This window comes from Ambystoma mexicanum, chromosome 7p, assembly GCF_040938575.1.
Source record: "Ambystoma mexicanum isolate Mex_15411 chromosome 7p, UKY_AmexF1_1, whole genome shotgun sequence".
Lineage (NCBI taxonomy): Eukaryota > Metazoa > Chordata > Amphibia > Caudata > Ambystomatidae > Ambystoma > Ambystoma mexicanum.
In genome coordinates, this window is record NC_090939.1 from 865,512,223 (window position 1) to 865,524,997 (window position 12,775).

The window sequence follows — 12,775 nt, forward strand, 5'->3', positions numbered from 1 at the left end:
AAAAACGATACCAAAATAAGCCTTTGGGGTTAGGGACTACATTACTGATTAGTCATTATGTCCTTTAGCAAGTATACTTACACATGATAGTGTTCATTCATTTGGCTACAGATCGTAGGCTGCTTGACACATTACGAATTGTATATATGCAGACAGTGCCAAGACTGATCAATGCTACCAACTGGAAAAGACAAGAACAGTCCTTAGTCAAAGACGTGTGCATGCATGGGTTTGGGAAATGGATCTGCGTTTACATGTCTTTATCCCGAAATATTTTTATAAATAATGAATATATATGAATACTTTAGAACGAAAAATGTTAAAGAGGCACTTTTTTGGGGGGTGGGGTGGCGTGGGGTCCCCGCAAACCCGTTTGCCACCCCTAAAAACCCACCCCAACCGTTTCCCAAAAATATTTAACCCTTTACCCCAACCCCTAAATGCATTCTCTATAAAAATGTTCGTTATAAAATACTCAATATATGTTCATTCTTTATAAAATATTCGTTATAAAGACTGCATACCTGGACCTGTCAGAGTTATAGAACACTAAAACTCCACTGCAAATCCTAAAAGAAAAGGCGATGAGCCACTACTAGATTCAAGTCACATTGAGGAAATGTGCCTTTTGTAATGCATTGATACTGGCCAGTATCAGGAGATTTGTATCAGATACAGAATTATTCAGATGCAGAGTGTGGTCGCCTCGTGAGGCACAAAGCTGGAAAGATAGCTCAGCAGGTTGAGCGACATACTACGATTTTTGCATAACATGATTGCTGCTGTACCTGGCTGAATACATGTCAGATCGACTTAGCCCCTTTCTGTTAGCTTGAGAAGTGGGTCAGGCTTGGGTTTGCAAACCAATTTCTGTTAAGATGTATTATACACTTTTTTTTGTAACCGCGTCATTAAACAGAGACCTTGTAAGGCCACTATGCAGAAAGTTGGTTCTAAACTTAAAGAATGAACAGAAAGAACAGTCTACTCTGCCATCTACATTGTAAAATGCAGAACCAGGAAAAGAGGGATCAAATACCAGATTCTCCACTTCGTACATTATGTGCTCCTGAGCGAATGAATACCTTAACTTTACCTGGCCTTAATGTGTTACTTGCCAAAACGGAGTCAGTTCAGTGGGTCTTATATAGAAAGGCTCAATGGTGTATAGTTTGATTTAATAGTTTGTAGAGGTTCTCAATATAAAGATTAAAGTGTGAACGTGGGCAGAGCTGCAATGATTTCTTAAGGAAATTAGGACGAACAAATACTCCCTTCGCACTCAAGAGGTTAACCATTTATACAATCCACACAGTAAAGTGAATGGTCTTTTTGCTCACTTACGGCACCATCAATTGTGCAACATGATTTCCTCAAAGAACAGTAAAATAAATCAAATATTTCAATGGTTAATGGCAAATATTTTCTAAAATACAAGTGGACACCCAAGCCCTGCCACCAATATTTTCCTTCAGACATCCTGAATATAGGCCACAAGAGGATTTCATTCCTTTGTTCTTTACTTTTCTAAGCAACTCCACGGGCCGAACCTGAAGTATTGGAATAACTGATATGTTCAAAACTGCTCAATGCCAGTAAGACAGATTGTCCTCACTGGCCGGGGCTCGCACTATCTACAACGCTCTAATCCTAAATACTCTCCTTCTAGAGCCCTCTGCTCGGCCTCCTCCACTTCTTTGAGGGTGAGCCGTTATTCCAAGCAGAGGCTTGGGAGTAGATCTTTATCCTCTGTAGGTGCCTCCCTCTGGAACAGCCTCCCTGCCTCTCTCTGCCTTGAGGCGGAGCCCCTTAAGTTCCAGAAACTCCTCAATACCTTCCTTTTCTTTTCCTCTTTCTCTCTCCTTGTTCCTCTCCCTTGCTAACCTCCTATCATTTTCTCTCCAGCCTCACTCCACCATCTCTCCCCTAACTCTGTTCAGCTTTTGCTGACTGGTCGCCTGGCTCACCCTCAGAGCCCCACAGGTCCCAAGCTCTCCTGCCAGCATTTGCACTTGCCTCCGGGCCTCTGCACTATGCTCTGCACTACTGCACTTTCAGCATACCTTCCAGGAGAGTAACCCAGCGCCCTGCTGGACTCGGCACATGTGTTCCTCAAAGCCCCCTTCCTTACACTTGGTCTGTACACTTGCATGACCTGAATTTACTAGGCCTAGTGAGTTCTATCTTGCCCCCCTTCGTCTACCCTCCCTAATCTGGTTGCGCATGATTCACTTCATGCACTTATACTAGGAGAAATACTGTCAGGCCTAGTACGCTAGTTACTTTTTTGTAAGATCATTTGGAAACCTCAAGGCCCAAGAATGACTACTGTATTCCCTTGCTCCCTTTCCGTCTTGAAGCACTTCACTTTTGTATAGGCGCTGTACAAATAAACAATTACAATATGTCTTGTAGCTCTCTCCCCCAATTTCTTGTGAAAATGTACCATTTCGAACAAGTGGCTAAAAATTATTGTTGGAGGTGGTGGGGTAGGACTTCTGTGGAGGAGTAAGACTCAGCCACTTGCTCATAATTTGGAAGGAGCACCTGCCGCCATAGTGAAAATCAAATATTGGCCCCCATGGGGAGCGCTGTGTGCTTGTGCAATCTCTCTATTCTCAAAACGGTTCTGAGTCACAGGTAGGGATAAACAGACTTCTTGCTCTGTGAGCATACACTTTTATATACAAAAAGAAAGTCCAGTATTTAAACATGTGTCACTAAACACTCTTCCCACATCAACAGTGAAATCAATTGTCACAAAATGTTATTAAGATTCAATACATTTCATAAAACAATCATAAAAATGATCATAGTACATAAAACATATACAATATGTTAAAACCACACAAGTAGAAACACCATGAGTGAGTAATGTTGCAGTCATTTCTTTAGGATCATACACTATGTGTAGATATCACACTCTGATTCCTATGCCTCACTATTAATGGCCCATTTCCTATTGGTGTAATACAAACATCCCGTTTGTATTACTCACTCATGGTGTTTCTACTTGTGTGGTTTTAACATAATGTATATGTTTTATTTACTATGATCATTTTTATGAAATGTATTGAATCTTAATAACATTTTGTGACAATTGATTTCACTGTTGATGTGGGAAGAGTGTTTAGTGACACCTGTTTAAATACCGGACTTTCTTTTTGTATATAAAAGTGCCTGTGCAATCTGACACACATGGAAGCCTTTGCATAACATTTTCCCTGCTCACCGAGGGTAAGTAATCTCCATTCCTCTATGTAATACATTCATCTTCGTGCTGCATCAATGTTAAAAAGATCGGTTTCATTTTTCACATAACAACTAAACCACAATGTTTCCACCTAGAGGTTGGAATATATTTGGATTCTGGAACTTTGCTTTGTATCACTCATACATTTGTTATTTAGCTCTCGTCTTATTAGCAAGTTTAAAAGTTTAAAAATATGTTTTTGATCTATTATTGCTCAGCTCCATTGACTTGTTAGAAAAGTCTCGTCACCCCCATATAGTAAAAGTGCATTCATGGTTTTTTGGATAGCATAGTTGTTTTTCAATAACAACTTTTGAAATCATACCGACTGAGGAGGGTCAGTTTGTATCCAATTTCTTGACATTTGCATGCATGTAGATGTTGAAGAGACATAATCAGCCCTCCGAAGTGTGATACCCCATAATCTCAAAACGAATAACGAATCTCGAATAGTTATCCACTGCCCTCAAAATCATCCGAAGAACTTTGCACCAAAACGCCACAATCATTGGCCAATTGAGAAAGCATAGTTTAGGTCTGATCCTTTATTATTATATAGGTTACGACAGAAAACTATATTTGCTCTGAATACAAAACTCCGTTCATGGTCACAGTGGTTTATATTTCGGCGGTAATAATGAGGATTTGTCTAAAATAAAAACTTCTATAGACAGCTTTGAACCGCCAATGAGAAGTTAGAATTTCACTTCGTGACATGATTTGATTGATATAATACAGAACAAAGTACCCCGTCCAACAAAGGGATTTACAAAAATAAAATTGATGCATTCTTGTGAAATCCATTCTAGCATTTTAGTTATATCAACTTTTTTTTATTTGAAGGTATGTAAAGTTTGCCTGATACGGAAGTCTTAATTTGATTGTAATTCCATGAAACGTTAAAAACGCATATTTCTGCCATCGTTTGAATAGTGTCTATAAAACTATTTCTGAAACTATTAGATTGTTAACTCTCTTCTTGTGAACAAGTTAAAACTATTGCCAAAAAATACACCTGTATTACGCACCCGACGGTGTGACTAACGTGCTCATATTCTTTCTAAAAAAAATAAAAACGAGCCCCGCAATTTAACAAAACTGACGAAAAGCAAACAGGCATTATTTGAGCTCGGTATGTGCAGTATTGTGCTTGTCATGTGACCAATCACACCAGTGGCAGTGCCAAGAAAACTGAGCCACTGTGTGCACCTGTATGTAACCTGTGCAACTAACGAGGACGAGACTGTTCATATAGGAGGGGACACGCCTCCACAAGCCTTCCTCCTTTTAAGTTATGTTCCTGCTGTTCATAACATTGCCTCTCTCTCGCCCCAATCGCCCACCACACGTATAGGATTATTTGGGTTGTCTATACAGACCTGCCAAGTACAGCTCCTTAAATCGCCTCCTTGTCTCCTCTAACATCCGCACCTTGTCCTGTTATAGACAAACAAGGGAGAGCGTGAGGCTCATCGCGACAACGCAGCGCTATACAACCATGTACAACAGACAAGCAATGATACTCACCTCTACCGTGCTGTTGTTCCCTGCTGCCATGATCCGTACCCACTGGTGACTGCTGGGCACGGGACAGAGGGTGAGAGCAACACTCAAGGGTAGACATAAAAAAGGGACGTGTAAAACAAATATTTTCTTCAACACCCTGTCACCGAAAGGAGATAAACATGCACACGCATTCAGCAGAATAACAGAAGAAGGACTTCAAAAAGGCTTCCTTTCAACTTGACGAAATTGAGTGAAGTAGAATAAAGAGTGAAAATGACACGCTATGTAACTGATCTGTGATTTCTTAATGCTGCTCAATTGTGTTTCAAAATTGTTGTAATCTCATAAAGGGAGAGGCACGAAATGTCACTTCACTCCATTCCAAGATGGCGCTCAATTGTGTTCATGTTTTTCCACATTGAACATGGATTACACCCACAGAGTTTTACTGTAGTGATTAACTCTGTGATCAACCTTCTTTGTTCAGCGGTATATTCAGAAGTCATGCTGTTGTTTGGCATCTAGGTTTGTATGTGTGGGATGTGCCATGTCAAGGTCAGGCAGAACGCACGTTTTCAATTGGACTGTGAGTGTCCTGTGAATCAGGTGCAAGGAGAATTTCCACAGGGGCAGTGTCAGCACAAGCCTCACGCTGATTTCTACCGCTACGACGGAGGCTTCATCCCGTGGATCCCTTTATTCCCTCCCTTTCACTGGCCGGCTTCAAATCGGTGACGTGTAAGCAAAGATATGAACATTCCTATTTATTCAAGCGTTAGCCTTACTGAACATATTTTGCTTCTTTTAATACAGAGCTTTGTCATTTTGTAGTTTTCACGTTTACATTGCGTTTTACATTTTTGTACTTGTTTTTGACACATTTCTGTGCATGTACAACCAAAAACGAACATACCTATATTGCCAGATGCGCGTCTCCTGGGTGCCAACTCCCCCTTCTCTTACTGGAGTTTCAAACATTTACAAGTTGGCAAACTTACCAGAGCTGGCAAAAAAGACATGTAGATAATGTGGTGGGCGGGCCGGTGCCTCGGGCCGCCCTGTACTAACATGCACATGCATACAAGCACTGAGACATGACACATGCGACCATGCTTTCCAAGGTCCCGGCGGCAACGTTCTTTATTCAAAACGCGCATGTACAACCCAAAAACGAAGCTCGCGCATGCGTCGTGTACACTGACAATGTCACATCCCTTTTTTCTTTAATTAAAACAAACTTGCATCAAAACACAACAGTCCAACATGGAACAACGATAAATGTCCCCGTAGGGGGTCGCTGACCTGACTAGGGCGCCGGCTCAGTCTCCTGAGTCCAGGACATAGTCTTTAAGCCGAGCCGGCGGCCGGCGATTATGTCGCACCGGATATCGGGGACTGTTCTGAGGGATCGCTCCCGGGCACTCCACCCGCGGCAGCACTTCCGGTGTGGCATCCGTTCCGGGGGTCTCCGTCCCCGCTTCCAATGGGGATCCCTCGTCGGGCCCTGTCTCCTCACTGGGAACGTCCACCTTCTTAAAAAAAGATTGGTTGCGGGTGATGGTCCCACACCACGAATGTCAACCACACACTTGGGTTGTCTCTTTTTCCGTGCTCCTGTCGCAAGGTTCGAAATGAAAAAAACCTCTTCTTCCTCTTCCTCTTCCTCTGCGATATCTAGTCTCTGGACTTCTTGCTCCAGTGTCGCAACACTGCGTTGTCTCCTGAGCCCGCCGCCATTAGGCCTTGCTGGTCCTCTTTGCGTGGCAACCGGTGCGGGGGCACGACACATCCTGGCATAATGGCCCGGATCATTGCACCTGCCGAATGTTCTTGATTTGGCGGGACAGTCATCAGAGTGGGGCAGATCATATCCGCATTATTGGCAAATGGTTGCTGATCCGTGTGCTAGAGCTGCATCCTGGCGTTTCTGGCTCCATCGAGCCTTCGATGAAGCTTGCCTTCCCACTGCAAATGCCTCTTCAGACCTTCCGGGGCGCACAGCAGCGTCCATTTTAGCTCCTCTCGTCTTAGCCAATTCATACACCCTGCCGCTGTCTAATATTTGGACAAGAGACAGTCCCAGCTCCCGCAGTACCTGTCTGCATAGTTTGCCCGAACTGCACCCCTGAATCACTTGATTGCGGACCATACCCTCTTCATTGTCCCACCTACAGTCGTAGCCATCTGCCGCAGGCGTGCGCAGAACTGATCAAGCGATTCCTCCTCCCGCTGTTTCTCACCACAGAATAAAAATCTCTCGAAGTCCACGTCGGATAGGGGAATGAAATAGTTCTTGAGAGCCGTTTTAACGGCATCATACGTCGCCACTTGTAGGTTTAGAGACTCATATATGCGGAGAACGTCCATCCCTGCCGAATAGAGCAATGTCACCCTCTTGGCGTCGTCATTGGTCTCTCCGGTCGCTGCAAAATACATGCCTAGTTTTTTTTATCCACAGCAACCATTTTGGGCCTGATTTTGAGGGTGGACCTGAAGTGTCAAATTCCTGCATGGGTAGCAATGAACCCTGTTGTCTGGGCACTACCGTTTGCGTTGCCGACGCTTCTCCATCGTTGTCCGTCATCTTCGCCAGTCGCCCAGGCACCTCACTGCAAGATTAGAGGCCGCAAATGTGACTCTGACAGATCGCTGATGCAGCTGGTCCCGTGCGCAGAGTTGACTCGGTGCTACGACGATGGTCCACTGCCAGGCTGCCTTCTGTGCTTCGACAGTCCTGCAGTCCCCTTGGAACAAAGCTCTATGGACGCTTTGGAATTTTGAGCACCCTCGCGGGCCGCTACTGCCTTTCGGCCTGAGGCTAACGATATCGCCATTGCTTGCGTCGGATTCAGGATGCACAACAAAGAAAAAGCTTGTGGTTGACACGTCGGTGCGTGTCAAGCAACTCACTTCGTTGTATCCCACCTTCATCGCCAATGTGGTGGGCGGGCCGGTGCCTAACACGTACATGCATACAAGCACTGAGACGAGACACATGCGACCATGCTTTCCAAGGTCCCGGCGGCAAATGGCACATGGACGTTCTTTATTCAAAACGCGCATGCGCAACCCAAAACGAGGCTCGCGCATGTGTCATGTGCACTGACAACGTCACAGATAGTACATGTTCCACCATCTTTAAACTACTTTATTTTGTAAAATTGCAATAATGTATAAGCAGAAGCGCCACAAAGGGCTTGGTTGCCATAGGGGGGCCACAATCACCCATATAAAAACGGTGCAGCCCCCCCCCACCGGCCCGCCTGCTGGTTATGTGTTTGTTTTTGTGTGCCACCCCAACATGCCTGCCTACATTTGAAAATCATAATTCCTGAGATGTATGCACCGCCCACATCCACACGAGACTCCGCCCATTTGCACATGGCACCACCCACACGCACGGCTCACCTGTCAAAAAGATATACTCGGTTGTTGTAGCTGTCATTGGAAATATTTTCTCCACCTTCATTTTGCTTACTATAGCACTGAAAATCATTCATTCATTCAATGCTAGTAAGCAAAATGAAGGCGGTGCCACAGCCGAAATAATGCTGCTTTCAATCCAATGACATGGATTGTAAGCAGCATTATTACGGTGGTCGCATTGAGGCAAAGTGGGCACGAACATTTTGTGCCGTTTCTGGGCCCCGCCCACTTCTCCACCCGACATCAGGTGGAGAATATGACAGGACCCCGAAAGACCAACAAAATTCCTGAGATTGCAGGGTCTTTTTCCGAGACCCGGAGAAATGCCTAAAATTCTGGAGTCTGTGGAAAAATTCCAGAGGTTAGGCAGGTATATACCCCAGCGACCTCAAGTGTCTGGGTGTGCCACTGTGTAGAAGCCCAGGATTTTTAATTAATTAAATAGTACAAATATGCAGGTAATTCCATTTCTGAAAAGGTGATCTGCAAATAAAATTCCCTTTTCATAATTCTATGCCAAAAGCATAATGTACACTTGTTCCCTGCTGCATCCAGAGCCTGAAATGCAGCACCTAATCGACAGTGGCACAGAACAGGTTCAGAGGTCGAGGTGCCCATTTGACAGCTGCAGTGACAGCCACATCTCTTCAGTGCAGGGGCTGTGATTAAGATATATGTCCCTGTTCCAAAAACTACATTGCTTTGTATGTTGTCCTGATGGCACGTACAACTTTAAATATAACATGAAAAGAATCCAGGACTCAGCGCCATCAAGATGTGTGTATGTTTAATAACGATGAACGATCACACATTTGGTAAAAGCCCATGTACGATAACACGTGTTTCGGCTCTCCTGAGCCTTTTTCAAACCAGGGCCGTGGTTGCAAGAAACCAATCCATAGGACTCTTGTTACTGTAGTAATAATGGGGTATAATCCCCAAAAAGAGTCTGATTCCAGAAAGCAAAATGTCACACGCGTCTGCAAAAGCTACAGCTACAGTGATTGTTCATCGTAATTAAACATACACACATCTTGATGGTGCTGAGTCCTGGATTCTTTTCATGTTGCACTGTTTATGGTGACGGTTAGGCTTTATTACCGTCCGGATACAGTGACCTGCGACATCCATTGTTTTACTCCAATGGCCATAAGGGTATGGCCTCTTATTACTAACCAAAAAAAACATTAATTCAAGGGATCGTAAGGCGTCGCCTTTCAGAGCAACGTACACAAAAGCCAACTTCTTCCAGTTAACTTCAAATAAAAGCCATACCTGAGTTTAAGGTGTTTTGGCTAGCAGATCTCAGTTATCCAAGCCACATCAATTTGATAGTGCACATGTGTCACTTCTGTGAGCCCAACTCAGCTGTGGAAGGGTTTTGTGTATTCTCCAGACAGGCTGTCATTGCTGCTGCTTGCTAGACTGTAGCCTTGGGGATTGCCTCGCTGTGCTCCTTTGTGAGGGCTGGTAACATCCTCCCCAGAGAGCCAGCTACTCCATCAGAAGATGTCCTGGGAAAAATTGTAAAAAGGCACACCCATTCACAAAAGGCTTGGCCTCGCACCAGGGTGCTGCACACCAAAAGGGCCTTTGATCGTGCGGAAAAGGGAAGAGGGCAATGTTTGTGTAGACAGAGGGATCTCTTTACACCTGGAAGAAGGTTCTATCATCCTGTTCTCTCTGCCTCTCTCTCTCTTTCCTTCCTGTCCCCTCCACTTTGGGTGTGATGTCAGAAGGCAAAGTCCACTTGGTATAAGAATAGGGATTGTACCCCTGAAGCAGACTTCCACTTGTGGGCATTTTCCTTTAAAAGAAGGTGTCTCCCACTCCTCCTTTGATTCACTTTTGGACACACTGTTTTGACATAATGTCTTTGTATCTCTGTTGGGAGAGTTGATCTTTCCTAAATCCTCTGCCAGTGAGGTGAATACTGTATCCAAGGCAGAGGATAGCTCTGTACCCTAACCATCCCCAGAAACCAGTGGGGGTCATATGCTGTTGAACAAGATCTGCCTCTCTGACAGCCACAACTGTCGCCATGAACCTCACTATGTTGAAGTGAAGGACCCCTACAGTTGTGTGCTAGCCTCCCCCATGTTTGCAAGCCTGAGAACAAGGACCAATATGCTTCTTGAATCCCTGGATTGGGATTCACAGCACCCTGAGAGCCAACACAGCCAGGGTTTCTGTTTTAATCACATGAAACTGATTTCTAACCAGGTTCACTGCATTTCGAATGACAAGACCCACCGGTGTGGCCTTTGAATCTCAGCCGAACTCTTTGAACCAGCGTGCTTACATCTTGCCAGATGCCGCTTCATACCTCGCAGAGCTGGTCAACTGCTCAAATCAACTGCTCATCAGCGGACCCTGACTCTAACTGCTTGTGTCGCTCACTAACTCAAACCAGCAGTTAAATGTTATTACTCGACCCAGCTCGAGGATCATTGATTTGAACAATCGCCACCCCTCAAGTGGAACCACAGGAGTGTCACTTGCTGACCCTACCCAGAGGTTATATCATGTCTCGGACCCGCTTGACCCAGAAACAATCCTTGTGAGCACTCCAATCTGCATTGCTTGAAAGCCACCTTCAAACCGATCTGAGCTCCTGTATTTGCAACAGATCGATGCCAGCTTGCTGCTTGGATCAACATGACTCGCTGCACCTGAACGTGGCTGGCACAACAGCTTGAAGCCTGTTTCGATGCTGTTCAACCACCAAAACCGCAACAAAGTATTATTGACTTCTAACTGCCCCCTAACTACCGGTTTCCCTTTTCCTTTCCCTTCCCTATTATGAACACTTCTTGCCTGCCCGTGTGTCGACCCTGCCTACTGCTTGACCAGCCTTTGGATTGTGCTTTGTTAATTTTACAGCTGACACGCTTTGACTTCTGCCTGCATCTGGAACCACCATTGGATAGTGGTTTGTAGCATTTACTTCTTGGTTTGGACTTGCTACCCTGGGTGGATTGTTCCACAGAACCCTTCTGACTTCCTCACTCACCTGCTTTACGATCGTAGTTGCATTCTTGTGCCATCTGGAAAGCTCCCTTTGTATTTTTGTTGCTCCTCCTGCCAAAAATACTATATTTATTCTAGGCCTTAACACACACTAAAACATGAATCAAGCAGGTGATAAATAGAGTACAACATTCAATAATAAACATATATACAGTCACCATAGGTTCTTAAATGCATATAATGACTTAAATCAACAATGGAGGTAAGTGAAGTGATGCAGTAAGATGGAATCAAGTCACAAGCTATTTTCCCTAGCTTCAGCAGTCCAATCCTGAAGAAGAGTGGGCCATTGTACCCAAAAGACACAATTCTTCTCCGCTGTATCTGATGCAGGCAAGTTACTTGATTGGTGATTGTTGAAAAGAAGAGATGCAACAAAGTTTACTGGCTAAGTCAAACATGGTATCTTTCAGGTTTTACTGCTAAGGTGTGACGATCAAAAAGCAGTGGAATGCAAGGATACAAAGAGATTTGTTTTCAATATTTTCCTATGGAGGACAGGGGGAGACAAATGATTTGTGTTTACTTACCCCCCTTGAGTCCAATTTTCCCAGGTGACTGGATGGGTCTACTGGGGGGGGAGGGTCACTGGAGATTGGATTTCCCACCGTTGGTTCCAGTGAGAGGTGCTCAGGAGCTGCAGGTGCAAGGATTCTTCAGATCAGGGCCAGGAGCAGAGTGCAACCCTTGGTGATGGAGAAATGCAGAATGCACTGGTACGGACCTCTTTGGGAAACTTCACAGGAAGGGGGAAGGCGGGTTCCAGTGACGGCCACTGCACACAGACAACTGCAGCCATCTTCCAGTCGCGGGTGTAGAAGTCCTCCCAAGGCACGATCCCTTGAATTTGGGAGATTGAAATTGTGTAGAAAGGCAACTTATACCACAAGCTGGCGACCACTGAAGTTCAGCTGCAATCGTGGAATGGCGACAATTCTAGTGAAGTAGCTCACTGGAGAGCTGGTCAGTCCTCCAGGTGGTCCAGGGACACTTCCAAAGGCTCAGGACGGTTGGATCCTCAAGAACACGTTGAGACTGGTTGGTCCCACCCGTCCAGGGGAGGAATTGGGCCACAACAAAGCAGAGCGGCAAAAACTATGTTGCTGGAGCGCTGTTCCATTTAGACAAGAGGCCCAAAGCCCCTCCACCCCCAAGTTGAGAAGGTCTCCTCTCTGCATCTGACTGCTGTGAGTCTCCTGATTGCTGTGCCTAACACACAGAATTAAGGAAACCACTGCGAGTTTAGCCGTGTCTCTGACACAGTGGTAAGGAAACTAGAGAGCTTTCTCAACTTGAGGGGAGGGGGATTTACAGCGCTCGGTGCATATCACAGCTCAACTGCACGCATTGAGACACAGTGCCAGACAGTGTTTCTATGCATGCAGCTGACCCCAATATGCACCAATTTCACAGACTGCATCTGAAAGTTGTCCTTTGCTCAACAGCCCAAACTCAAACAACAGAACCATCCAAAGCTGTATATATGTCTCATGCATTGCACCCACTTTAGTGCCGGGTGACTATTCTGACAGAGGAAATGAGCACCATACCAAGTGTGCA

The 12,775-nt window shown here is 45.0% G+C and overlaps 2 protein-coding genes across 4 annotated transcripts in view; one reads left to right on the forward strand and one right to left on the reverse strand.

The window, feature by feature from the left end:
- The window catches only part of MOSPD2 (motile sperm domain containing 2), an 879,929-nt gene extending 874,995 nt beyond the window's left edge, over positions 1-4,934 (reverse strand). For both annotated transcript variants that reach the window (XM_069637064.1, XM_069637066.1), the window contains exons 1-2: positions 4,781-4,934; positions 4,633-4,690 (exon numbers count right to left, since the gene is read on the reverse strand). In XM_069637064.1, coding sequence (XP_069493165.1) covers positions 4,633-4,690; positions 4,781-4,810 — 88 coding nt within the window. In that variant the 5' untranslated portion in view covers positions 4,811-4,934. The remainder of the gene's footprint in view (positions 1-4,632; positions 4,691-4,780) is intronic.
- A 359-nt stretch (positions 4,935-5,293) lies between these two features.
- The window catches only part of FANCB (FA complementation group B), a 494,704-nt gene continuing 487,222 nt past the window's right edge, over positions 5,294-12,775 (forward strand). For both annotated transcript variants that reach the window (XM_069637068.1, XM_069637067.1), the window contains exon 1: positions 5,294-5,497. The gene's annotated coding sequence lies outside the window, so the exon portion shown is untranslated. The remainder of the gene's footprint in view (positions 5,498-12,775) is intronic.